Source organism: Xiphophorus hellerii, chromosome 7 (assembly GCF_003331165.1).
Source record: "Xiphophorus hellerii strain 12219 chromosome 7, Xiphophorus_hellerii-4.1, whole genome shotgun sequence".
NCBI classification, from domain to species: Eukaryota; Metazoa; Chordata; class Actinopteri; order Cyprinodontiformes; family Poeciliidae; genus Xiphophorus; species Xiphophorus hellerii.
Window position 1 is genome coordinate 5,427,349 of NC_045678.1, and position 27,593 is coordinate 5,454,941.

General features: G+C 41.2%; 1 protein-coding gene across 1 annotated transcript; it reads right to left on the minus strand.

Annotated features, from left to right (window-relative positions):
* Window positions 1-973: 973 nt before the first annotated feature.
* Window positions 974-6,087, minus strand: med4 (mediator complex subunit 4). The gene is made up of 7 exons (XM_032568573.1): window positions 5,982-6,087; window positions 5,608-5,674; window positions 4,902-5,072; window positions 4,017-4,074; window positions 3,820-3,906; window positions 3,606-3,737; window positions 974-2,840 (listed from the first exon to the last, which is right to left on the minus strand). Exons 1-7 carry the CDS (start codon window positions 6,053-6,055, stop codon window positions 2,668-2,670), a joined length of 762 nt encoding a protein of 253 aa, XP_032424464.1. The 5' UTR covers window positions 6,056-6,087; the 3' UTR covers window positions 974-2,667.
* Between the last annotated feature and the right edge of the window lie 21,506 nt (window positions 6,088-27,593).

The window sequence follows — 27,593 nt, forward strand, 5'->3', positions numbered from 1 at the left end:
TACCTAGGTGATTTACAAATTTCCCTACCACTCCCGCCCCTCTCAGTGGAAATTTAGTAATTTTAAATAATTACAAAGCTACACCAAAGATACAATGCAAGAATTTGACTAATAATCATATGTTTTACCCAATTAAAATACAACGCAAATAAAACAAAGAGACAGTCCACCCTGTATGAAGAGCCTTTGAAGGAAGCATGATGAGCGCTGTAAATATAGGCATATTCTCACCTTTGACCTACATTTCTCATTACTATAACGCGTATCCACCTTATTCCTAGCCCATGACCTGGAAGAAGTAAGGTTAGTTATAGAGTTAAACCTATTATGTGTTAAACAGATGTTGACTGATGCTGACAAAAATAACCTCCTGACCCTACAAGCTAAATTAGACTCAATCTACAAAAGAAAGGCCAGGGGAGCTTTTATTAGATCCAGAGCTAAGTGAACTGAGGAAGGGGAAGAAAACAGTTCATACTTCTGCAGACTGGAAAAGAAGGAGGCAAGTTAAAAAAACACATTCAATCCCTTATTATTAACAACAATGAATGTACGGGCCAAATTCTAATTGAAAAAGAAATTAGCAACTTTTATCAAAACCTTTATTGCTCTCCTTTTTCAACCCAAGACTGCGACCTTCTGCTAGACCAAGTCAAAGACTTGGGCACCAAATATAGTTTTTTTGCACAATTAAAGGGACACATAATTAGAACCTTCAATATGACCGTCGAATGCTTAAATAGTATTTTATCAATCAGATCAAAAGCAGTTTTGCTGCCAAATTATAACAATGTGAAAAGATGTCCAATATTAATTAACCTTAAGAAGTGCATTGAGCGTAGAGACGGTTTCAGAAAAAACTCAAAAAGGTTTTGGGTAATTATGAACAAACATCAGAAAATATAATTTAAAAATAATGTAAGGAAAGGTATTTCTATCAAATCCACAAAATGAAACAATCAGAGTATCAAGATTTGTGCAATTTACACTCCTTTATTATTATTATTTTTAATGTAAACAAGTCTCTTACTTTGATAGTAGCAACCAGGTACAAAAAGGTCTATTCAAAAATGATTTATTTACAAGTATATACAAGCTTATTTACATATTGTACCACACGCAACCATCAGAGTTATGCAACACAAAAACTCAGTGAATCACACAGAGAGGAGAGACAGACCATTAAATACTCTGAGTTTTGTTATGCAGGGTTACATTAAACCAATTACAGCTGTTTAAAAAAACAAATCATCAACATTGTCTCAGGTAACCTGTTGCTACTGGAGTTTGACCAGAACATTGGGAAACTTGAATCTTGCCTGTAACAAAGACTCTAAGAACCCCAGTGGTTGTAAAAACTAATGCAAGCTGGTCTGTTTGGCCGCATCGGTCCTCATGTTGGACATCCAAAGGAAACCCGGGGTGACGATACTGAAACAAGATTCATACGACAAAAACTGTTGATCTGCTTATTACAAATGAGGCAACATGTTGTTAAACGTAGAAAAGCGACTGCTGGGTGGAGTTTCTGTTCTTTTTGAACGGGTTTTGTTTAAGTGGACACGTGTGCTGTTCCAGTCAAAATTATAGGGAATTTAAAAAAATAAATAAAATAAAAAAAGAAGAAATTCAGCAACTTATATCCTGTTTAATCTTTACAAAAAGCTTCATGTGTAATCAGAAGTAAAGTGAGAGGAACATTTTCACTTCACTTCACTTTTTTTTTGGTACAGTTGAGCTCAGGCTTTCAGTGTGGTGTAAACAGACAAGTGGCAGCCATTTTAGTCGTTTAGCACAAGGCTAATTTATCACAGAACAATGGAAAGAGCTCGAGGCAAAAACTGAGGTCGTCAAGCCTCCATACAGTGAGGAGACGATAGAAAGCAACAATGTGAGAGAAAAAAATCTAACAGAAAACTACAGACTGCTGCTAATGCATTCATAGTTCCTAGTTTGGTTTAATTTGGCTTCATCTTTGTTATCTAAATAAAAGATAAAGAATCTGTTGCATTTTTGTGCACAGGTTTAGAACATTTTACTTCTTCTCGACTTCTATATATGCCGAGTATTTAAGAGTTATTCCATTTGAACACTAGATGGCACTGTGTTCGTGCAAGTTCATTTCAATATAGAGAAACTGCTTAGCTTTTAAACTGAAGGATCATGTGAATTATCTGGGATTAAAACTGAAACAGAAACAAGATAGATGAAGGTATCAGTCAGGGTGTGCTAGTTAAAACTCAATGAAGAGTGAAAAAAAAAAACAGTGAAGAATTTTTGATTTGATCTACTGCTAACTTTTTTGAGTACCTGTTTTTTTTTGCTTTTTTGTTTTTAAATGTCTTCAGTAGAGACATTTACTGCCAGTAGAATTGAAGGAAGAAATACTTTGTGCAGCTTGTGGTGCACAATCTAATATTGTGAATGTGAACTAAAAACCAGCATCACCGTGGCAACAGACACAAAGTGGGTTAAAGGTTTACAGCATTTCACAGCGTGGAAACGAGCGGCGCTTCATAACCTCACCTTTCCGGAAATGATTCACACATTAGGTCGGGTGTTAAAAAACCTCGTGAGAAAATATATGTTCAAGTGTTGCCTAACATTACACACACACACACACACACACACACCCCTACACACGCATACACACACAGTGTCTTTGTTTCAGTCTGAGTCGCTGCTGCTGCTGGACGAATCTGTGGACATGGCCTCCACGTCGTCCTCGTTCTCCTTGTTGTGACCCGGCGGCTCCAGGCCGAAGTCGTTTCCATGGTGAGGAGGGAGCATCCCCACTGAGACGTCTGAGGGCTGCCAGGGGTAGTGAGGCGTCAGAACGTCTGAGGAGAAACAACACAACATCTGGTCATCTGATGAAAAATTACGAGGCAGAAAATGTTTCTTATAGCAAAAAACGTATTGATTTTTACTCTTAAATGAACTGAAACGTCTGCTGCACAAACACTGTCAAAAAAACAAAGGTGGAAATAGTGACATACTTCTTTCTTAGTTACACAGGAAAAAGATGAAGTGTGAGTATTTGGTCAGAACTACAGAGCAAGGAAGAAAGAAAGATAGTAAGCAAAAAAGAAACAAAGGAAGGAAGAAAACAAGCAAGAAAGGAAGCAACAAAGACAAGAAGAATGAAGGAAAGCGAGGAAGAAAGAAACAAACAAAAAAAGAAAGCCAAAAAAGGAAGGAAAGAAGAAAGAAAGAAATTAAAAAAGGAAACATGCCACCAAAGAAGAAAGCAAGTAAGAAGGAATGAAGGAAGCAAACAAAAAAAGGAAGAAAGGACTCAAGCAAAAAAGGAAAACAGTGGAAAGAAAGCGAAAAAAGGAAAGAAAGCAAGCAATTTATAAAACAAGAAAGAAATAAAGGAATGAAGAAAGAAATCAAGCAAAAAAAAAAAACAAATAAAATAAATGAAGGACGTCTTAGAGAACTGGATACCAAATACAGTCTGGAGACATATTTTCCATCTGGAATCTTAATCCCATATGTCTCCAGAATGCATAGTAATCCTGTCACCATTGGCCCATTTTGTCTGATTCTAACATCAGAACTGGTCTCCAGTTCTTCCTGTTCCTCCATGGTAAACTGACCGGGTAGCCGTCCTGCAGCCAGAGCGTCTCCTGGCAGATGTCCGTTCATCCCGTTGGACGGCAGGTTGGCCATGTGTCCCAGCATCCCGCTGCGCATCTCCAGGTCAGTAGGGTACGGTCTGCGCGGGTCACCTGCGGCGCGGCGTTCCCGTTAGCGACTCAAAGTAGCAGAACAGAAACACCAAAGTGACTAAAAGGAGACGCCGGCTCTTACCCGGCACCCAGTTGAGCGGCGCGCACACGGCGTTACTGGCGCTGATTCGGTGAGCGTACTTGATGATTTCTTCGGAAGATATGCTTCCTGCGTCGAAAGAGGAAGTATGGAGAGTTCAGGAAGAGAGAGGAAAATTAAAAAAAAGGAATTTTAAAAATCTAAATGGTAAATGTTCACTGAAAGCTGCATCTGCTCACCTTTTCTGGCCTTCTCGATGGATTTCAGCTTCTCTTTAGCCTGGTAAACAGCCGTGGCCTTTGGGGAAAAAAACACACAAAAAATAAAACATAAAATGGAACACGGCATGTAAGAGAGTCTGCATAAGGACTGCTAAATTAACAGTTAGAAAATCATGCCGCATTACTCATCACTGCAAATAAATGTTGTAGATTTAGCTAAAGTCCAGCCGTATACGAGTGGAGAAAACAGTCACACTGTCAGTTCCACTGTCATATTGTTATTAAAGGGGCAGTACTGTGTGTTTTCCTACCACATAGTGTTATTTTATAGCACTATCAAGTAACTATCTTACCTTCAGTTGTTGTAAAAATACTATGTCTAAATATACCAAGTGTGACTTAAAAGAAAATAATTTAACACCTTGAAATTGGGCCTCTGTCTCTTTAAGAAGCTCCTGTTCTTTGTGAAACTCCACCTTCAGAAAGTCATCACAACATGACTCCTCTATTAACACTTAAGCAACGTTTTTTTTACCAGCGTTTCACTGATGAGTAGCTCCTATAATGAGCTCAGCAGATGCTCAGGTCCACCAGGTGTTTGCTAATTGCTGCTGGCTAGTCTGAAGGAGCTGAGAGGAGGAGTCATGATATGTGAGGGGGAAGCTTGGAAACTGCACCTCTAAAGAGGAGCTTTGTCCTTGAAAGCGGAGCTAGGTCCACCCAGGCGTTTTGCTCAGCTGAATGGTTGCCGTGAAGATGAAAGGATTTCTCGAACATGAATGAAAGAATCAAGTCTTTTTGATGTAGGAATAACAATATTACACAATGTAAATCTCAACAAAGGGGCAGTACATAATACTGCCCCTTTAACAGGAAAGTAAGGACAAAACAACTGCTTCTGACCAGGATGTGTTCGGCCTCCTTCAGCTGTTTCTGCAGCTGCTGGATGTCGCTGTCCCTCTTCTCCACCTCCTTCTCCAGCAGCTGCATCTCCTGGTGGACCTTCCCCTGCTGCTGCGCCACCTCCATCAGCTCCTGGAACTCCTTGTCCCTCTGCACGAGCAGCTCCAAGATCTGGGGACAGAGCGGACCCTCCTTAAATACGCCAGAACTAAACTGACCTACGCCATAAACTCAGAAACAATGAATAAATAACGGAAAAAAGGCATAGTTAATAAAAAGACACCTGGGTAACCAGATACTTAATTTGAGTAATTTGAGATGTGTAAAAAGTGAATGGGAGGCACTGGAAGTCTCACTTCTCAGCACATATTTACTCTTATTTACTTTATTCCTACATTACTGTAAGATAATTTGGCTGCACTACATTAATGTAGCAGCTGAAACATAAGAACTCTGATACACACATTCTCCATTCGTCAGCAATAATGTCAACAAAAATAGTTATTTTCTATCAAAAGCAAACACTAAGACATCAAATTTGTATCATTTTTGAATTGGGAGCATAATTTTGGACACCACTGGTTTAAAGTGTCCCACTAGCATCCTTTTATATTGCAGAGTTATGTGTAACTCTGACTGCTCTCTCTTACATCCAAAGTGTGACATAATCCCTCGTGTAACGTGGAGAACAGTTTTTCTCCGTTACCTGCGTGTCTTCTCCTGGCTGAGGGAGTTTCTGACTTCTGGACAGTGCCAGCATCTCTATCAGCTCCCTGTAATAAAGAACAGTCGAAGATTTGTTACCAAGAGTACGCAGGCTGCATCAAACGCCCGCTGCAGTTCATTCGTCACATTTACGACACCATGGACAGATTATTATAAAGCAGGGTTAAGTGTTTAAGCGACCAGAAGTCGCTAAATTGTGATTTTTTAATCACTTCTACAATAGAAAACCCGGTGAGGATGGTTCTGACCCGAAAAGCGAATAGCCCTCAGTTGTTTCTTCCGATTTGAAGGGAATGAAAAATAAGAACAACGTGGAACAAAACAAATTAACAAACTTAAAAAGTTCAACTTTACCGGGATAAAACCTCTAAGTCGTCCAGAACAGAAAGAAGACGCTCCTTCGTTGATTTCTCCGCCAGCGTCGCCATGTTTGCATCTCTCTCTACGCCGAAAGGATGTGACGTCATTCACTTCATTCTCTTCATGTTGCTCAATGAGTGCCCTCTATCGGTAATAAGAGGGTATTACAGAAACCTGCTCCTCGCTCTTGTTAATACAGTGACAACCTCCTTCTGGCGACGACGGTGAATTTCATTTTCACTATTAAGAACGTTATTATGGCGAGGAAGAAGTGACGTTACTGGCGTCTCACAGTATGTTACAGTGGCGCCTATATGAAATGCTACCAGATGTCCAAAAAAATTCTTCGTGGATATTAGTTATATTATGACACAGATTGCGGCCAGTAAAAACAATAACCTCCTGAGTCCTGAGCCAATCAGAGGCCCGAGACCGAATATCCTCCTTAAGTGTCTGAGCGTGTCTTAATATTAAAGAGCTCAAAAAAACTGAGACTTAGCTAGAGACTTGTTACTTTGTTCGTCAAGCACTGCGTACATCTTTCTTGCCTGTTCTTGTTTCCCTTCTGGGTAGACTAACACAGCACTTATTTTAGAACATGAATGTGGGATATCTACATCACCACAGACTTCTGTGCACTTAGAAACAACTGAGACATTTGCACTATCCTCCTGCGTTTCCCCGCCATCATCTTTACCAGCTCTCAGCTGGAGGAGGGGGTGGACCTGGATGTAGCACTGCTAAATGTCTGTCGCTGCCACAGTCCATACACTTTATTTGCACCTTGCAGTCCCTTGCTAGATGCTGGGTAGAGCCACAGCATTTAAAACAGATTCTGTTTTCTTTTAAAAATGACTTGCGCTCATCTATGGGTTTTGCTCTGAAACTTTTACATTTTTTAAGTGGATGAGGCTTCTTATGTATAGGACAAACCTTGTCAGGGCTTTCTATAAGCTTACTGTAACTACACTGCTCAAAAAAATAAAGGGAACACTCAAATAACACATCCTAGATCTGAATGAAAGAAATATTCTCATTGAATACTTTGTTCTGTACAAAGTTGAATGTGCTGACAACAAAATCACACAAAAATCATCAATGGAAATCATATTCTTGGGCTGTAACGTTCAAATCTTTAATAGCATTTTGAAATGACGTTTTCCACGACCAGTAATTCTCTGGGTGGTCATCAAACTGCAAAAGTCATGAACTTAACATTTCTCTCCGTGTAAGGTACTTAGTAATCTGTACACCTTGTGCCTCTGTTGATGTTGGAGGAGTGTGGAACGGATATAGTATGGGGGGGTTCAGTCGCTCTCTGTGTTGTGCTATGTGCGCCACTTTAGGCGTGGCTGTTTCTGCACTGTGTGAGCTGTTATTGTCCACTTCTTCTTTCATGGGGTTGTCACACTGTTCACGTGCAGCCTTATGATAGGTGAGTGGATCTGCTGGCAACGAGAAGCCTTCAAAACTAATGTCTGAATGTTTTTGAACATACTCTGCCGTACGCTGCTTTGGGCTGGCAGGTGGTCCTGCTAATGGATAGTTTAATATTTATTAATATTAATATTTTATATTAATATTAAAAGCAAGGTTTTTAGCATACTTAAAAACCATCGGTCTCAAAGACGCTATCCTGGGAAGTGAGCTAGCAACGGGAGCTAATGTACAAGAAGCTCCCGGAGATCGGTAGGAAAAACGAACTGGCGTATGCAGAACTGTGTGGTTGTTTGGATGATAAGACGCTAACGCTAATTCTCTATGAAGCGCCAGATGACGGCAAGAAAAGCCTAGAAATATTGAGACGCCATTTTGTGTCGGAAGAAAAGCCACGTATAGAGCTTTGGAACGTGACGTCACTGCTCTAGGCGTAGGGATATGAGCGCCATCTTGTGAGGCCATACACATAACTGACAAAACGACTGTCTCACAGATATTTTGAATTTTTGATAATAATTAATTAATAATAATTTTAAAGTTACTTAAAATTATTTAGCAATGGTTCGAACTTGCTGCGTTATTGGATGTAATGTCTAATGACACAACCGAAACGGTAAAAAGATGGAAAACGGACTTTTGTTTCACTGTCTTACTGTGTAAACAACGCGAGGGGGCTAAGTTTTCGGAGCTAACAAAAAGGAGACGAATGTCCCGGGTATCAGCGGTGAGACGTCCTGATATTACGTTCTCCAACATTCCAAGATAACTACAAGTTTGCTCCAGACATGTCCATTCTGGCAAGTGTCTAAATTCGCTTTGTTGGTGTTGTGTCATAATGTTGTGCTATGATTTTGTCTGGGTTTACTCATGTTCAGTTACGTTGATGTTAAATGTCAACCTTGTTTAGGTCGGGCTTCTATTTTTTATGTAGCATAGTCCGAGTTTTGTCAGTGGACATCGAGGTTATTTCATTATTGTGAAGTAAACTATTTTACTAGTGTTATCAAATTTACAGCATTAATACTGATGTGTGTTCTGATATGTCCTCTTAAAGGCAAACCAACGTATGAAATGGATTAGCGCAATCCAGACTGAATCTTGGTCACTGTGAGGTAAACGCCACAACATCAGACAGACATGCACTTAAATTAAAGAGGCGATACAGCAAAACCATGGTGGATCAACAAGTTACAGAGACTGTTTTCATTATTTACCCCAGAAGAGGTAAATAATGAAAACACAGCAGCGGAGGCTGTAGAAGAGGAGCAAGTTAGAGAGGCTGAGGAGGAAACCCCAGGAGAGGAGCTCAGCAAGGCTGCTCACTCTGAAGAGGAACAGGAACCATTTGTGTTGAAATATGTGTTCAGTTGGAAGTGTCTGTTTTCTATAATTTAATCATTTAATGTGATAAACATTCATGAAACGTTTGATTCAAGCTCTTCAAGTTGCATGTGCAGGTGATTTATATTCGTCTCCTTTTCGTTAGTTCCGATATCTTAGCTTCGATAGCTTAGCTCCGATAACTTAGACCCCTCGCATTGTTTACAGACAGTAAAACAGTGAAACGAAAGTCCGTTTTCCATCTTTTTACCGTTTCTGTTGTGTCATTAGACATTACATCTAATAACGCAGCAAGTTCGAACCATTGCTAAATAATTTTAAGTAACTTAGATTCAAAACTTCAAAATATCTGTGAGACAGTCATTTTGTCGGTTATGTATATGGCCTCACAAGATGGCGCTCATATCCCTATTCCTAGAGCAGTGACGTCACGTTCCAAACTCTATGCGCGGCTTTTCTTCCGACACAAAATGGCGTCTCAATATTTCTAGGCTTTTCTTGCCGTCATCTGGCGCTTCATAGAGAATTAGCGCTTCTTGTACATTAGCTCCCATTGCTAGCTCACTTCCCAGGATAGCGTCTTTGAGACCGATGGTTTTTAAGTATGCTAAAAACCTTGCTTCCCAGATGTGGTAGCGGGCTTGTCTCCGTAAAACCGCGGCGGCAATCCCCTTCCCTGCACTGCCATACTCGGAACTTGCCTGGGCCCATAACCTGTTGGTTCTTCTGCAGCGGATCTCCTATTATTTCCACTGGAATCTCTGGACTCTTTGTCATCATCTGTACCTTGTGAATACATCTTTGCAGAAGTATTAACTTACTTATGAAATACATAGGAGACATCATTATCAATTTAACTGGTAGCCACACTGCCCTGTTCTGGCCGAGCACACAGAGAAACAAGGAGGCTCCGCCTTTATTGCTTTTATAAGCACGTAACCTCCCGCTTCACAAAGTAGTGCCAACAAAAATACAACAGTGGCAAGCATCGTGCTCAACAGTGGAAAAACCCGCCTGATGAAAGACACTTTGCGGCCGCATCTGCGCAGAATCGCGGTACCGCGGCTGCGCAGATGATCCATTTTCTGTGTTTTTAAGATCGTTAGTAAGTTCGGTTATTGAAGTAATCTGAAAACAAGCCTGCCTGTTTTTACTGCTGCTGTGTGTCAGTCCTGTCTCATTGCTACAACATGAAGAGCGTTTAGTGACTGGAGGAGTCCTTCTCAGCCTCAGAGCCTCTAAAACATGGAAACTTTCACTTTTCCTCCTATAAATTAGACATTATTTCTCTGAGCTGCGCACAGCCGGTGACACACCTAGCAACGGTTGCTAAGCTGACTCAACCGTTAAGCTAACCGGTTAACGGTCGCTCAGCTTAGCAACCGTTAAGCTAACCGTTAAGTTGCTAAGCTGACTCAGCTTAGCAACTGGACTCTGTGCGTGGATGGAATCTGGTCTGGTGTTTCAATTATGATTTCATTAAATTATTATTTTTTTTAAAACTCTTGATTTTAAAAAACAGAAGAACATGGTAACGTGTAACAACCGTGACAGACAAACTTGCAGTGCCATCAAGTGGTAAAACTGCGGCACTGCGGGACATTTTAAGATGGAATAACAAATACGTAAGTTTGTGACATTTTTCAATTGCTATAACTGATCCACCAGAGGAGTTTATAGAATCCTGTTCTCTTTTTTTTTTATCAGATCCTAAAACCTGAAATATTTTAGTTGATTTAATTTTTGTTCAAATAAAAGTATGTTTTATTATTGATGAACCTCCTTGATATTCATTATAATTTATTTCATACAAATGTGGGCCTTAATTTGATGTCTCATTTATTTGCAGTTTGTTATTTTATATTTAAATTTTATTTTTTTTATGTATTTCTGTAGCTATTTTGTTTCTAAGCTTTATTAATTGGCCCTTATTTTATGAATATTGACAGAAACCTTAATAAATTGAGCTGGAGGAATCCGTCCCACTAAACAGCTTAGATACTGAAACGTCTGGATAACAAAAACTTTTCCCCCTCCACCAATCACAGCCGCTCTCTGTGGAAAAACCTGCCTGATGAAAGAGTCCTGTCTCAGTCGCGCTACAACATGAAGAGCGTTTAGTGACTGGAGGAGTCCTTCTCAGCCTCAGAGCCTCTAAAACATGGAAACTTTCACTTTTCCTCCTATAAATTAGACATTATTTCTCTGAGCTGCACACAGCTGTTGACATACCCAGCAACGGTTGCTAAGCTGACTCAACCTGCGTGGATGGAATCTGGTCTGTTATGACATCACAGAGATATATATGACATCACAGAGTTTTATCACAGATTTCAGGCAGCAATTCTTTCATTCTGCTACTTTCTTTAAGAGAGACAGCTGGAGTTTGGTGAGAGATTGAGATAGTTTGCGATTTAAACGAAATAGTTATTTAATTGTCCTATTACTTTACATTGCAAATCCAAGAAACCATGAGCCACAGAAAGAACCCAAAGCCTCATGAATTCCCAGTTTTTTCCGGGGACATGATTGCACCGATGATTGAAGAGTTTTTTTGGTGCATTTCATTGAAACAGACCCTGAATTTGGCCTTGGGGAAGGCTGATTGCGAAACCAAGTCCTGCTTGAAGGAACTCCTAGTAAACTTAGTGGATGAATGCTGTACCTTCATTCTCTGCAATATCTCTAAGCAGGGCATCAGATCTCGAGAGGTGGACACGATCTTGGGCAATGTGCTGCTAACAACATTTGCAGACACCCTTGAGATTACAGGGAAAGTCCATCCCAAGAGCTTTGACCGTTTCAATGAGTTATTCCTTAAATATGTCAAAGAATCATTGAGATCTGCCTGCTCTACGCATGATCCAGAAACATCTGAGGTCCTACCCATTTGTTGGTCGGACGCAATGGATTCAATCCTTCCACATGCACTCCTGCTGATAGAGGAACTGTTGGTGTGTCGCTGTAAAGAACAGCGTCAGATAGAACGAAAAGCTGCTGAAGACCAGCAACAGAGAAAAGACCACGCAGGTGCTTTCTCTGATGTTGGCCATTTTCAAGCTGAAGAAAAAGACACCACCAAAACTTATACCGGCCGCTATGGGAGTAAGCAGTTTAATATAAACCTGACACCAGACATCCTTGAGAAATTAGACTCTGAGGTGACAACAGACGAGATATATGACAGCAATCCTGTTTCTGAAAACGAGGAATCAGACTTGAAGATGGTGGATGAATTCATTTTGGAGGAACTTTCAAAGATCACTAATATTGATGATTTGGACTCTAATGAGAGGGAATCAGATTTAAAGATGGTGGATGAATTTATGTCGGAGGATCTTTCAAATTACATTAACGTAGACGATTTGATCTCTAATGAGAGGGAATCAGATATTAAGATGGTGGATGAATTTATTTCGGAGGAGTTTTCAGATCCGGCAGAGGCAACTCATCTTACGTTGAAGGAAAAGGAGTCAAGTCTGGAAATGATGGAAGACTCAATCTCTGACCAATACCGTTTAGAGATCTCATTGGATGACCTTCCATCAACTGAATACCAAGAGTCTAGAGATCAAGCTGTTCCTCATCCCAATGCACAACAGACAAACAAAGCAGTTGGAGTCAAAATGAAGAAGAACCTTCAAAATTACAGCAAAGAACAGTGCAATAGAGATTTACCGGCACCAGAGGAGGAAGAAACCACAGTTCCATCAGTGAAAAATTTAATTTCAGAGGAAGCGACCCACTCAAAAGGCAGACAGTTAGTTGATGCGGAGCAGGAGTCAATGGTTACCACAAAAGTTGTTGAACCGCTGCCAATCGCAGAGAAGGAGGAGCAGCATTCATCCATCATGCTGCTTGTCAATGCAGTTCTTATCAAGGCCACAACAAAATCAAGGATAACATGTAAGTACAATCACCTCCAAGACATTGTAGAAAGGTTGTCTGATAAAATCTGTGCCGAGGTCAAGGTGCAAAATCTAAAGGACATTCAAAGTGATCTGAACGATCTCAGCAACGACATACTGAGAGCAGTCACAAAAAAATTAGGCTGCTCAAAAAAAGATGTTATCGTACTGTTCGGTTTAAACAGTTCAACGGTAGACGAGGCATTCATTTCCATTTGCAAAGAGAAAATAGTAAAACCAGCCACAAAACCCAGCCTCATTAAACGTTTCTGGGCCTCTATATCCAAGACTCTTCAGAATAAATAGTAGAAGAATATAATTATATTAATAGTTAAAAAATTATGTTGTTTGGTTGGTTCACACTTTTATATGATTTAACCTAAAAGAAATGGACTGTGTCAAAAGACTGGAGAAAGAACCTCTGTTTGGAAAGACAAGAAACAAACAATATGACTAATAGTTTGTCTGAAGAGGAGCAGATGTTGAGGTCAAGACATCTCTAATTATTCCAGGAGGTCAACTCCTAGAACGGCAAGAGGCCGTGAATTTAGTAGTACGGCAAGAGGCTGTGAGCTTAATAGTACGGCAAGATGCCGTGAGATTAATAGTACGGCAAGAGGCCGTGAGATTAATAGTACGGCAAGAGGCCGTGAGTTTAGAGGTACGGCAAGAGGCCGTGAGTTTAGTGGTACGGCAAGAGGCCGTGAGCTTAATAGTACGGCAAGATGCCGTGAGATTAATAGTACGGCAAGAGGCCATGGGCTTGGTGGTACGGCAAGAGGCCGTGAGCTTAATAGTACGGCAAGAGGCCGTAAGGTTAATAGGCAACATGCCATGAGTTTTAATATTAAGCCAGCTGGTTCCAGTACTATTCGGGCAACTCGAAGTACGGCAAGAGGCCGTGAACTTAGTGGTACGGCAAGAGGCCATGATTTTAATAGTACGGCAAGGGGCCGTGAGGTTAATAGGCAAGATGCCGTGAGTTTTAATATTAAGCCAGCTGAATCTGCGAAGAGAGATTGCGATCTCTATGTTGTTGATGTAAAAGTGCTGAGGTAAAAGGCCACAAAAAGGGACCTTGAATCTTCCCAGGAAAGACAGAGGCTCCCTGAGAGTCACAGTTCTCCACTGAGAGAACAAAGTTCTCCAGTGAGAGAAATAAGAGATTTCTCTGTGTGGCCTTTGATATCTTTTTAAAAAATGAGTAAATGTTGTTAATAAAGAAGTCTCAAAGTTTCGGAAAAACCGAGTTTAAGGATGACTTATGCGAGTTATCCTCAGTATTTGTTTTTTAATTTCTTTGTCTGAGATCTCTGGAAGAGGAGGTTAAAGTGATTCTGTTGCCTTTGCTGAGAACTGAAGTCCTAACATAACTAATTGTGGGCACACATTAAATTTGGACAGTGGCTAGTTAAATCAGTAGCTAACTAAATTTTATATTTTTATAGACAACTCAGGCTCTCAACACTTGAAATGTTGAGATCTGGAAGTTTTGTAGGTAATGAAAAAAAGGGTCATGTTAAGAGATAAGTAGACATGTTTTGATAGTCCAGATGAGTAGTATAATATTAATTTGAAGGTAAAATTCAGGTGAAGATGTTTTATGAAAGTTACGTTCTAAAGCTGTACTTAAGGAAAACAAGGAAAAGGTTTTCATCAGAGACATTTGTAAAACTATCAATATTTAGCAGTTGTGGCACTCTAAATTAGCTAAATATTAGATAGATATGCGAGTTGGACAGTTGATTTGTTAAATTCCCTTAACATAGAGGGGTAGTCATTGGTCATAGGGGATATTTTGTTAATTAATTGTGTACTAAGCTTAAATAGTTTAACAATAATTACATTACTTCAGCACTGGAAATGAAATGACTTGTACAATGGTGTGAATAAGTCACTAGTTACAGCACTGGATTGGACTAAGTCCACTCCAGACTTAGTCTGGACTTAGTCCACTGGACTTAGTCCAGTCCACTGGATACTTGGATCCAGTGGACTTCCAATCCAATCCAATCCAGTGGACTTTTAGTCCACTGGATTGGATTGGAGTAGTAGTAGTAGTAGTAGTAGGAACAAGTAGTAGTAGTAGGAACAAACTACTATCACTGTACTACTATCACTACAGTGATAGTAGTACAGCATAGCTCTACACAGGTGGTGTTCTTTAACAGCTTGTTGGTCACCTAGGAAAAACTAAGGTATTCCAACTACTGCCCCAATACAGCGTAGCAGATACATCCACCCACAAACTCTATCATCATACACATATATACAATTCTGTTTGCCGTGTTAGAAACGTCCATTCAGTTTTAACCTCAGATCTTCATTCCTATACCTGTTGAAAATCATCAGTCTGAACCTTTACTTAAATAAACTTATATTGAGAAATTGCTTCAATTCTAGGCTGTCTATTCCAGTGATAGTTGGTACTTGCCGTACCAATGATTTGGGTGGTGAGGCAGAGGCAGCAGAGCCAGGGTAAGATGAATAAGAAGGTTTAATAATGAAAACAAGTCCAGAAATCCAAAAACATACAAAGTCCAGGCAGCACAAAGGAGCGGATGCAGAAGCTCGCAGGTAGTGACAACAGGTACTGGACAAACACGACGAGGACCCGACGAGGAACAAAGAACACAGGTGGGGTTAAATACACAGAGGGTAATCAAAGAGACAAGAAACACCTGGAAACAATCAAGGGGAGACAGGACAACACGGAGACTCAGAGAGACAGAAACTCAAAATAAACACAGATAAGGAACAAATCCCGACAAAAGGTGTCCAACATATCTAAACAAGCAATGCATCTACATATGCAAAAACAAATTTCAATGTTACTAAATCTTTTGTTTGAAAATACACTAAACAGAAACAAAAATCTAGAATCTATAAGCGCAGATTGAAGTCTTCCAGATGAAAAGGGGGTTTCTGGTCCTATGCTGTTCCATTTTGCTTTCTTCATAAAAATGTGGGCCTTAATTTGATGTCTCATTTATTTGCAGTTTATTTTATATTTAAATTGTAATTTTAATGTATTTCTGTAGCTATTTTGTTGCTAAGCTTTATTAATTGGCCCTTAGTCTATAAATATTGATAGAAACCTTAATAAATTGAGCTGGAGGAATCCGTCCCACTAAACAGCTTAGATACTGAAACGTCTGGATAATAAAGACTTTTCCCCCTCCACCAATCACAGCTGCTCTCTGTGGATGTTGGTTCTTCTGCAGCAGATCTCCTATTATTTCCACGGGAATCTCTGAGCTCTTCGTCTGTACCTTGTGAATACTTCTTTGCAGAAGTATTAACTTACTTATGAAATACATAGGAGACATCATTATCAATTTAACTGGTAGCCACACTGCCCTGCTCTGGCCGAACACACAGAGAAACAAGGAGGCTCCGCCTTTATTGCTTTTATAAGCACGTAACCTTCCGCTTCACAATGTAGTGCCAACAAAAATAGTGGCAAGCATCGTACACCCCCACTAGATGGTGCCACACATTCTAGCCGTAGCACTATTTTCCAAATATCCATCCATCCATCCATCTTCTTCCGCTTATCCGGGGTCGGGTCACGGGGGTAGCAGCTTCAGAAGGGAGGCCCAGACTTCCCTGTCCCTGGCCACTTCTTCGAGCTCTTCCGGGGGAATCCCAAGGCGTTCCCAGGCCAGCCGAGAGACATAGTCCCTCAAGCGTGTCCTGGGTCTTCCCCGGGGCCTCCTCCCGGTAGGACGTGCCCGGAACACCTCACCAGGGAGGCGTCCAGGAGGCATCCTGACCAGATGCCCGAGCCACCTCAACTGGCTCCTCTCGATGTGAAGGAGCAGTGGCTCTACTCTGAGTCCCTCCCGAATGACTGAGCTTCTCACCCTATCTCTAAGGGAGAGCCCAGCCACCCTACGGAGAAAACCCATTACGGCCGCTTGTATCCGCGATCTCGTTCTTTCGGTCATGATCCAAAGCTCATGACCATAGATGAGGGTGGGAACATAGATCGACCGGTAAATAAAGAGCTTCGCTTTTGGGCTCAGCTCTCTCTTCACCACGACGGACCGGTACAGCGTCCACTTGACGGCAGACGCTGCGCCAATCCGCCTGTCGATCTCCCGCTCCCTTCTTCCCCCATTCGTGAACAAGATCCCGAGATACTTGAACTCCTCTACTTGGGGCAGGACACCCCCCCTGACCCGGAGAAGGCACCCTGCCCTTTTCCGGCTCAAGACCATGGCCTCGGATTTGGAGGCACTGATCCCCATCCCGGCCGCTTCACACTCGGCTGCGAACCGCTCCAGCGAGAGCTGCAGATCATGACCTGATGAAGCCAAAAGGACCACATCGTCTGCAAAAAGCAGAGATGAGATCCTAAGACCACCAAATCGGATCCCCTCACAAAGTAGTAAACACAAACTACAGTCAGGACCCGTCCCCCCCACCCGTAGGCGGAGGGAGACTACCCTCTCGTTCACCGGAGTAAACCCCAACGTACAGGTGCCGAGATGGGGAGCAACAAGTATGCCCACTCCTGCCCAACGCCTCTCACCTTGGGCAACTCCAGAGTGGAAGTATGTCCAGCCCCTCTCAAGGAGACTGGTTCCAGAACCAGAGCCATGCGTCGAGGTGAGACCGACTATTTCTAGCCGGAACCTCTCGACCTCACACACTAGCTCCGGCTCCTTCCCCACCAGAAAGGTGACATTCCACGTCCCAAGAGCCAGCTTTTGCAACCGAGGATCGGACCGCCAGGGTCCCCTTCCTCTGCCGCCACCCATCACACAACCGACCCCTTTGGCCCCTCTCACGGGTGGTGGGCCCATGGGAGGGGGGACCCATGTTTCCTCTTCGGGCTGAGCCCGGGCGGGCTCCATGGGTAAAAGCCCGGCCACCAGGCGCTCGCCATCGTGCCCCCCCTCCAGGCCTGGCTCCAGAGTGGGGCCCCGGTAACCTGCGTCCGGGCGAGGGAACGCCAAGTCCAATGTTTTTTCTCATCATCGGGGTCTTCGGGCTGCGCTTTGTCTGGTCCCTCACCTAGGATCTGTCTGCCTTGGGTGACCCTACCAGGGGCATGAAGCCCCAGACAACATAGCTCCTAGGATCATTGGGGCACTCAAACCCCTCCACCACGATAAGGTGGCAGCCCAAGGAAAGTATATAAATATATAAGAACAAAATTTTTCCATCTTGGCTCTTGTGGCAGATTTTGTAAACACATCTGCGACCATGTTGTCTGTCGGACAATAAACCAAAACAATTTTACCCTGCAAAACATTTAACCTTATGAAGTGGTATTTAATGTCCACATGCTTGCACATTGGCACAGTTGGTAGCACTGTTGCCTTGCAGCAAGAAGGTCCTGGGTTCGATTCCCGGCCCAGGGTCTTTCTGCATGGAGTTTGCATGTTCTCCCTGTGCATGCGTGGGTTCTCTCCGGGTACTCCGGCTTCCTCCCACAGTCCAAAAACATCAGGTCAGGTTAATTGGTCTCTCTAAATTCTCCCTAGGTGTGTGTGTGTGTGTGCATGGTTGTTTGTCCTGTATGTCTCTGTGTTGTCTTGCGACAGACTGGCGACCTGTCCAGGGTGAACCCCGCCTCTCGCCCGGAACGTAGCTGGAGATAGGCAGCAGCACCTCCTGACCCCATTAGGGACAAAGGGTGAACAGAAAATGGATGGATGGATGGATGCTTGCTCCTCTGGCGATTCACAGGGTTCTTTGCAAGGCGTATTGTCCCTTGGTTATCTTTAAAAAACCTTTACTGTTTGCTCAAAACTGTGGTCCATGTCCTTTAGTAGTTGGGATAGATAGAGCGTTTCTTGGATAGCAGCTGCTAATGTTCGCTCGGAGGTTTGGGACCGTCAGTTTCTGAACCAAACACTCCTGTAAATAAATGCCTTGCCTTGTGACCAACTGATACAAAAAAGTGATAATTCATGCTATTAAAATTTTAAGTCATATTCAACATTTTTAAATAATTTTAATATTAAATGTTTTCTTCAATAGCTTCCAAATCGTGTGCCCAATTAACTCAAAATCAGTGTGAAATTGTTCTTTTAGACTGTATAGATGAAGCACACTCATCTTTATTACATTTTGACCCCTTTTTAATTTTTTTATTTTCTATTTCAAAAAATGTTTACAATTTCTTTTCAGAAAATATACATTTGTTACCTGTAATGTTCAATTACATAAAATTCTAGGACAGGATCTATTTCATTATATATTCACTTCTTACCTGAAATATGTTAAATACAACAAATATTTACTTAAAGTGTGATCTATTCATGACATTTACTTGTCACCTTTATTGTTTACTCTGAAATGTTTAATTACACATTAAATGTTTAAAGGTGGGCTCTTTCATCTGGTTTGATTGTTTACATTAAATGTTTACTGCAAAATGTCTGATTATATAATTGTTTACTTTGATCACATAAAATGTTTATTTAAAAATATAATCTTTCATTACATGTATGTTTATTACCTGAAATATTTTAAATATTAACTTTATACTTAAAATGTGATTCATTTTATCACCTGCACATGCAACTTGAAGAGCTTGAATCAAACGTTTCATGAATGTTTATCAAATTAAATGATAGAAAACAGACACTTCCAACTGAACACATATTTCAACACAAATGGTTCCTGCTCCTCTTCAGAGTGAGCAGCCTTGCTGAGCTCCTCTCCTGGGGTTTCCTCCTCAGCCTCTCTAACTTGCTCCTCTTCTACAGCCTCCGCTGCTGTGTTTTCATTATTTACCTCTTCTGGGGTAAATAATGAAAACAGTCTCTGTAACTTGTTGATCCACCATGGTTTTGCTGTATCGCCTCTTTAATTTAAGTGCATGTCTGTCTGATGTTGTGGCGTTTACCTCACAGTGACCAAGATTCAGTCTGGATTGAGCTCAACTTTTAAACATACAGAGTTATTGTTTTAATGTCCTTGTTCTTATCCTCTTTTAGTTTAACTTAATTAAAGAATTGTATTTATTAAAAGATAAGTCAAAATTACTGTATAACTGTACAATGCCATGTTTTAAAAAATGTCCCAAGTAACAATAAAACATTTCGAAAGAAAAAAAAAAATCTCCGTTATTTGTGGTCCAATTTCTCTCACGCACCAGCGTGCGTTCGTCAATGGAAGTCATGGCAACGACGTTAGCGTCCTCGAGCCTATAAATGACGCCGACCTTCTGAGTTCTTTCCCCTTTGCTACGGGACTTTTGACAGAGACGCCTGAAGGAGCCTTTAAAGCCTCGGAAGGTTTGAGCTTGTCGAGAATCTGCTGTGCAAAACTTGCTGAAGAAGAACTTGCTGAAATTCGCACTTGCTGAAGAAACCCGTGGATACCAAACCTGCGAAAGACGTTTCCTGACCGGGAGAAGAAGCAGCAGGGTGACCAGCTGGAAGGTTAAAATCATTCTTCTACTATTTTTAATAAACGAAAGCAAGTTATTACTAAGATATTAGTGACTTGTTTAGTTTATTTTGCGTGTGTGTGTGTTTTAAAGAAATACTGACTGCTGTAGAAAAAAAGAGAGTAGCATTCTTTGCTAGCATAGATCTAACTAACTAGTTAACTAATGAGCCTTTTTCTTTACTGAATTTCGCTGGAAATGTCGGGAATGTTAAACTGTGGTGTAATAATTTAAGAAATATATGCATTTTACTGAATTATAGTCAAATTAGTTCAATTAACTTCAAATTCCTGAAAAATTAGCTTGTTTTTTGACCGTTATTTTTTGAAAAATGCCGTGGTAAACACTCAGTTTCCATGGACACGCAAAATGAAATGCCTTAAATATTTAATATTATTTTTTAAAAACATTTTAAAAAATAGTGTTTACCCTTATAATAACCTATATTTTAATTGTTTAGTTTCATTATTTTTTCAAGATAGGGACATGTTGATGTGGTTGTGTTTTTTTTTAAATGCCCTGACAAACATACTTGGTTTCCATGGTAATGACATCAGACTAACGGTTTGTTAGGACGCTTTACATAAAATTTCCATTCATGTACGCGTTCACACACTGATGTTTATAAGCTAATGGATTGTAGCCACAGATGTTGTATCGTGCCAGCAATAAACTCCAGCTAAAGGTGAGAGAAGTGTCTTGCTCAAGGACACAACGACAGAGGCGGACCATTGCAGGGCAAACTCCTACCACTGTCGCCCCAGTAATAAGCATTGTAAGTGTGTGTGTTCGTTAATGATAGACCATTAATAGGCAGTGAATCGTGTATAGTCGTAGTGGTCATCAATCAAAGCTAATTTTCACAAACAAAATAATGATTTATTTGTGAAAATCATCTTTGATGACTTTGGATTCCAATTCTTGGTAAACTGGATGGTTCTTTGCCCTTTTTTTTCTTTTTGATAAATGCCTAGACAAACATATTTAGTTTCCATGGATACATTGGTGACATTATTTAAAATGACTTCAACGCAGCTTTGTGAAAAATGTGTCATATGTAGTCTCCATGGATACATTGATTAAATAACAACACACAGCTTTATTCTTATAAAAAGTCATTAAAGAACAATCAATGTGTGCCTGTTGATTTCACAAAGTAACTAAATTATTTAGTTTATTGTAATTACTCAAGACCAGAAAAACAGCCTTTTGTTCCATTGCATTTTAGTGACGTATCATTTTCAGAAGTCACTTGAATGTTAACAGTGAATGTTAAAATTCATTAGAAAAACAATCATCTCAGTTTCAGTGGGTCCAGTTGTGATTCATTTGTTAGTTAAAATCTTGGAGGGATTGCAGGGGTTTGACGTTGTTTATGTGGTTTAAAAAGTTATTTCTGGTTTTAGAAGATCCGTTTTGTTTTATTCAGATCTTTGGAATAAGTAGTCAGTGTCTGGTCCAGGTTTCAAAAAATGCCTCAATAACACATTTGGTCTCCTTGGATACGTTGCTTGAAATAAAACCTTCATACTTGAATATTAGAAAAGTTTTTAGATACATATTTGTCCTGTATTATTTCTAAGTAGTTTAGTTTGTATTTACTAAACCATTATTGGTTAGTTTGCTTTTTCTAAGAAAGAGGAGTTTTGAATAATTAGTTGTTTACGAAATGCTGTGTTGGTCCTTTGCATGTTTGGAGCTGTAATATATTTTCACGCTGATTACATTTTCAGAAAGAGTCATCAATATTAATAGTGGTGATTGGAAAACATTTGACTTTAGTTTGAGAAAATTACTTTTAGTGAATCCATTTTGTTGCAGGGTTTTATTTTATTTTAAGAGTTTATGGCTAGGGATGAATTACCAATAAATCTAAATTTGATTTATTGTGTTTAATGATTGATTGGTACCAAGATGAAGCTGCAAGTTTGTTTGTCTGAGTGCTGATGGTTTATACGTGTTTGATCACTGAGTTTTAGAGTTTGTTCTGGTTTTTATGTAAAATTGTGTTTTTTGCTGTTTTTTTTGTGTGACTAAAGATAAGCTTTATTTATTTTATCTCTTAATTCCCGTTCTTGTTGTATAATCACATCTGGCATAGCATTAATATTGCTAATTAAATATATTCAAGAAAAACAAACACATTCACAAAGCTGGGTTATTGTATTGTTGGTATTTCAGTGTTCCCTCTAAACATTGCTTTGGACTTTTGTGATTTTTTCAAGATACAGATTTATAGCTTTTTTGGCTTTGTTTTTTTCTTCACAGCCCATACCATGGCGCTTCCAGCAGATGGATCCCCGACGTTGGAGGGACGTCCAGATAATGGTGAGGAACACGGTAAGTTGCGGTTAAATGAAGCCGACATGGTTTCTGAAGACCACGGAGAGGAGTTGAAGTATAGTTCACCTCCGCAGTCTGTGGACTGTTCTACCAGCTCCACTGATAGCAATATTACCAGCTCCAGTGGTAGCTCTACTAACAGCTCCAGTGAAGACGAGGTAGGTAATGGAGACCAGGATGACTTTAGATCCCGATTTCGGGTTGTCCAGGTCCTTCGACCAAACATTAAATTAGGGGTGGCTCAGAAGCCCCAAGAAGACATGGCTCCTTGTAATTCAGTTGAATTCCCATCTGGACTTGACAAACAGGAAGAGCCCATTTTGCGTCCAGAGAAGTCCAGACCTATCGGTACCTTGCAACATCATCAGGTAGGTTTGGAAGAGGACGCGGCTCATGTGACATCTGTGACTGGCATAAACGGAAAGAGGACAAAGAACAGTGATGCGGAAGAGGAGCCCCCGGCCAAGAGGACCAAGTATAGTGTCCTGTCCTTTCCGTACCAAAAGACGGAATATGACGATCCCATTGAGTTACCACCTGTCCTCAGTCCCTCAACACCGACGCACTTTGAAGATCCTATTTTGTCATCCCCCGTCCTCAGTCCCTCAACACCGACGCACTTTGAAGATCCTATTTTGTCATCCCCCGTCCTCAGTCCCTCAACACCGACGCACTTTGAAGATCCCATTTTGTCACCCAGTGTTATCAGTCTCTCACCAATGTCGCCAAATGAGGATCCCATTTTGTCACCCAATGTTATCAGTCTCTCACCAATGTCGCCAAATGAGGATCCCATTTTGTCACCCAGTGTTATCAGTCTCTCACCAATGTCGCCAAATGAGGATCCCATTTTGTCACCCAGTGTTATCAGTCTCTCAACAATGTCGCCATATGAGGATCCCATTTTGTCACCCAGTGTTATCAGTCTCTCAACAATGTCGCCATATAAGGATCCTATTTTGTCATCCCCCGTCCTCAGTCCCTCAACACTGACGCACTTGTTAGATCCCATTTTGTCACCCAGTGTTTTCAGTCTCTCACCAATGTCGCCATATAAGGATCCTATTTTGTCATCCCCCGTCCTCAGTCCCTCAACACTGACGCACTTTTTAGATCCCATTTTGTCACCCAGTGTTTTCAGTCTCTCACCAATGTCGCCATATAAGGATCCTATTTTGTCATCCCCCGTCCTCAGTCCCTCAACACTGATGCACTTTTTAGATCCCATTTTGTCACCCAGTGTTATCAGTCTCTCACCAACGTCGCCAAATGAGGATCCCATTTTGTCACCCAGTGTTATCAGTCTCTCACCAACGTCGCCAAATGAGGATCCCATTTTGTCACCCAGTGTTATCAGTCTCTCACCAACGTCGCCAAATGAGGATCCCATTTTGTCACCCAGTGTTATCAGTCTCTCACCAATGTCGCCATATGAGGATCCTATTTTGTCATCCCCCGTCCTCAGTCCTTCAACACCGACGCACTTTGAAGATCCTATTTTGTCATCCCCCGTCCTCAGTCCCTCAACACCTGTCCTCAGTCCCTCAACACCGACGCACTTTGAAGATCCCATTTTGCCACCCAGTGTTTTCAGTCTCTCACCAATGTCGCCATATGAGGATCCTATTTTGTCATCCCCCGTCCTCAGTCCCTCAACACCGACGCACTTTGAAGATCCTATTTGGTCATCCCCCGTCCTCAGTCCCTCAACACCGACGCACTTTGAAGATCCTATTTTGCCACCCTGTGTTTTCTGTCTCTCACCAATGTCGACATATGAGGATCCTATTTTGTCATCCCCCGTCCTCAGTCCCTCAACACCGACGCACTTTGAAGATCCCATTTTGCCACCCAGTGTTTTCAGTCTCTCACCAATGTCGCCATATGAGGATCCCATTCTGTCACCCCTCGTTTTCAGTCCTTCACCATCAATATACTTTGAAGATTCAACTTTGTCATACCCTGACTGCTTTTTCTGGATGGGGACTGAAGAGGACACAGAAGAGGAAGCAATACCTTCAACATCTAGCGGAATTACAGCAAGAGAGAGCTCCAGACACGTGTTTTTTAGACCTCACTACGTCTTGTCAAGTGACTCTGATTAGATTGGGATCTGTAAAAACTGAAGACCTATTTGGGAAGTCACATTAGGACATCATCATTTCTCTCATGTTTTTTATTAAAGCCATTGGGTTTCTAGGAAGCCTGTGGAAGCCTTCGGTAGCGCCTTGCACCGGGGCTTTTCTTTGTTCCGCTGCTAAATTTAGTATTTTAGATGTTAAGGTTTCTGGCAGGACTGAGGAAGCCTTAGGTAGCGCCTTGCACCGGGGCTTCGTCTTTGTGTTTTCCTCTCAACTCCGTCCTGTTTCAGGGTGTAATAGTGGTGCTTCCCTACACGCTGCTTTCCAATATAGTAAATTATTCTGTCCTGTTCCTCTACTAATGCAGTCTCCCAGTTTTTAATCTTTCAGGTTTTAGCTGCTCATCGCTGGATTCTTTCATCGTTGTCCATGTGGTTCCTGCCTTCTGGATCCCTTGTTTTTCACACCGCTTGTAAGTTTTTGCATTCTACCTTCACATCATGCTGGTGGCAGATCTCTGATTCTCTGATCATTCCAGGTTGGATCTCGTCAGCCTGTAAACCTCCACCTTCAACACCACCAGTCAGACAGTGGAAGATAAGAGAACCCAGTTAACAAAAAAACAGTAAAAAACCTATTTTTTCCTGGCTAGCAATTTTAAATATGGATGAAATTGAGGTCAAATTTCAAAGCTGTTCTTTCTTCTGTCCATGTTCACTTTTTTTAACTCTGTTGTCTTTTCTCATTATTTCATTTCTCCGTCAACTCATGTCACTTGACTTGAGTTGACCAACAATTAAAGAAGAAGACCTGCTCCACCTGTAAATCTCCACCTTCAACACCACCAGTCAGACGGAGGAAGAGAAGAGAACCCTGTTGACAAAAAAAGTAAGAAAACCTATTTTTACCCGAGTAACAATTTTAAATATGGATGAAATTGAGATCAGATTTCAAACCTTTTCTTTTTTCTGCAGATTTATATTCTCTGTTTTTTAACCCTGTTATGTTTTATCTTTATTTCATTTCTCCGTCAACTCATGTACCATGACTTGAGTTGACCAACAATTAAAGAAGACATGCTCCACCTGTAAACCTCCACCTTCAACACCACCAGTAAGGTGGAGGTAGAGAAGAGAACCCTGTTGACGAAAAAAAGTAAGAAAACTTATTTTTACCCAGCTGACAATTTTAAATATGAATGAAATTAAGGTCAAATTTCAAAGCTGTTCTTTCTTCTGTCCATGTTCTCTTTTTTTTAAACTCTGATGTCTTTTCTCTTTATTTCATTTCTCCGTCAACTCATGTACCTCAACTTGAGTTGACCAACAATTAAAGAAGACGACCTGCTCCAACTGCTGATCTACTGGTTGTAACAGATTGTGGAAAAGGTGAGGACATGATGACTTGATCGGGAATTCACTTTAATCATCTGTTATTTAGACAGAGATTAAGGAATGTGTGTATTATTATGTGATGATTCTCCAGCATCACCAGCAGCACTGGACCAATCAGGAGAGAGAAGACAGAGAGGACTGAAGGGACTCAGAAAATCCTGCTGGAAATCCCAAGATGAAGTTTCCTGATGCAACAGGGGGACACCTGAGGACACAGAATAAAGAAGGACCATGTGAAGCAGGTCCTTCAATAACAAACCAAGCATGAGTTGACCAACACTTACAGCAGGTTACTTTGTCCATCTACTGGTTGTAACAGATGATGGTGAAGGTTGAGGAGATAATGACTTGATCAGAAACTGTGGCCGACAACTGCAAACGCGCAGCAAACAGCAAAACGAGCTGCAAACAGGTGAAACTGCACAGGAAAAGAGAAACTTCATTATCTTTTTACATTTTTCGTTTCATTTCATTGAAACCACAAAAATGTTTCCACCATAACTTCCAATTGTTGAATATTTTTTTCTATCAAACTTTGAGTAGTGTGCAAGAATTACCCAAACATGCTTTGACTTTATTGATCCCAAAGGGAAATGAAATGTAGTTGTAGCTCATTAATTCAGATTCTTCAAAGAGTTATTGCAGATGACTGATTGCTGTCAGCAGGAAAGATCTTTTGTAGCTGTCTGTGTTGCAGCAAACCTGAAGAAGCCTCTGACTGATGATACTCTGTTTTCCCCATACAGACTCATGAAGAGGACGGTCAGAGTCGTCCATAGCTTTCTTGACTCTTGTGAAGAATCTTTCTTTGCGTCATCTCCAGAGGTTCCACAGTCATCTCCAGAACAGAACCAGAACCAATCCAGCCTTCTTTATCAGATTGTTGAACCTTTTGAGGTTCCTGGCTCTGATGCTGCTGCACCAACAGATGATAGCAGAAGAGATGACACTCTCAGCAGCAGACTTAAAGATCTGCAGCAACTTGCTGCAAACCTTGAAGGATCTTAGCTTCCTGGAGAAGTGCAGTCTGCTCTGTCTCTTTTTGTAGACGGCTTGTCCATGTGGTTCCTGCCTTCTGTTGCGTCTCCAGTCCAGTCTGTGTTCCAGATGAACACCGAGGTATTTATATTCCTGAACCACCTCCACATCTTCTCCCATGATGGAAATAGGGTTTCCTGTTTCTCCTGAAATCAACAACCATCTCCTTTGTTTTGTTTACAGTCAAGATTAGATGATTGTTCCCTCACCAGGCCACAAAGTGGTCCACCAGATCTCTGTACTCAGCCTCTTGTCTTCCTCTGATACCCAACAACTGCAGAGTCGTCTGAGTATTTCTGTAGATGACAGAAGTCGGACTTGTGCTGGAAGTCTGAACAGTAGAGGGTGAAAATGAATGGTGAGAGTACAGTGCCCTGTGGTGTTCCCATGTTGTTGAGCACCTGGTTAGACACACAGTCCTTCAGTCTCACTAACTGTGGTCTGTTTGTCAGGTAGTCACAGATGCAGGTGATTGTTGAGGCCTCCACCTGTGTCTTCTGGAGTTTCTAACAGAGCAGATCAGGCTGAATTATGTTCAATGCACCTGGGAACCAAAGACCCTGATCCTCACTGTGCTGCCTGCTTTGTCCAGATGACAGTGGGTTTGTTGAAGCAGGTGTCTGATCAACTCCAACTCCACGGCGATAAGC

Excerpts from the sequence above, each read along its gene's own strand:
- med4 (XM_032568573.1), bottom strand. The coding sequence starts at position 6,055 with ATGGCGACGCTGGCGGAGAAATCAACGAAGGAGCGTCTTCTTTCTGTT. Across the intron at positions 3,738-3,819 it reads GCCGCTCAACTGGGTGCCGG|GTGACCCGCGCAGACCGTAC; the intron begins GTAAGAGCCGGC and ends GCCGCGCCGCAG. Across the intron at positions 2,841-3,605 it reads GGCTGCAGGACGGCTACCCG|ACGTTCTGACGCCTCACTAC; the intron begins GTCAGTTTACCA and ends GTTTCTCCTCAG.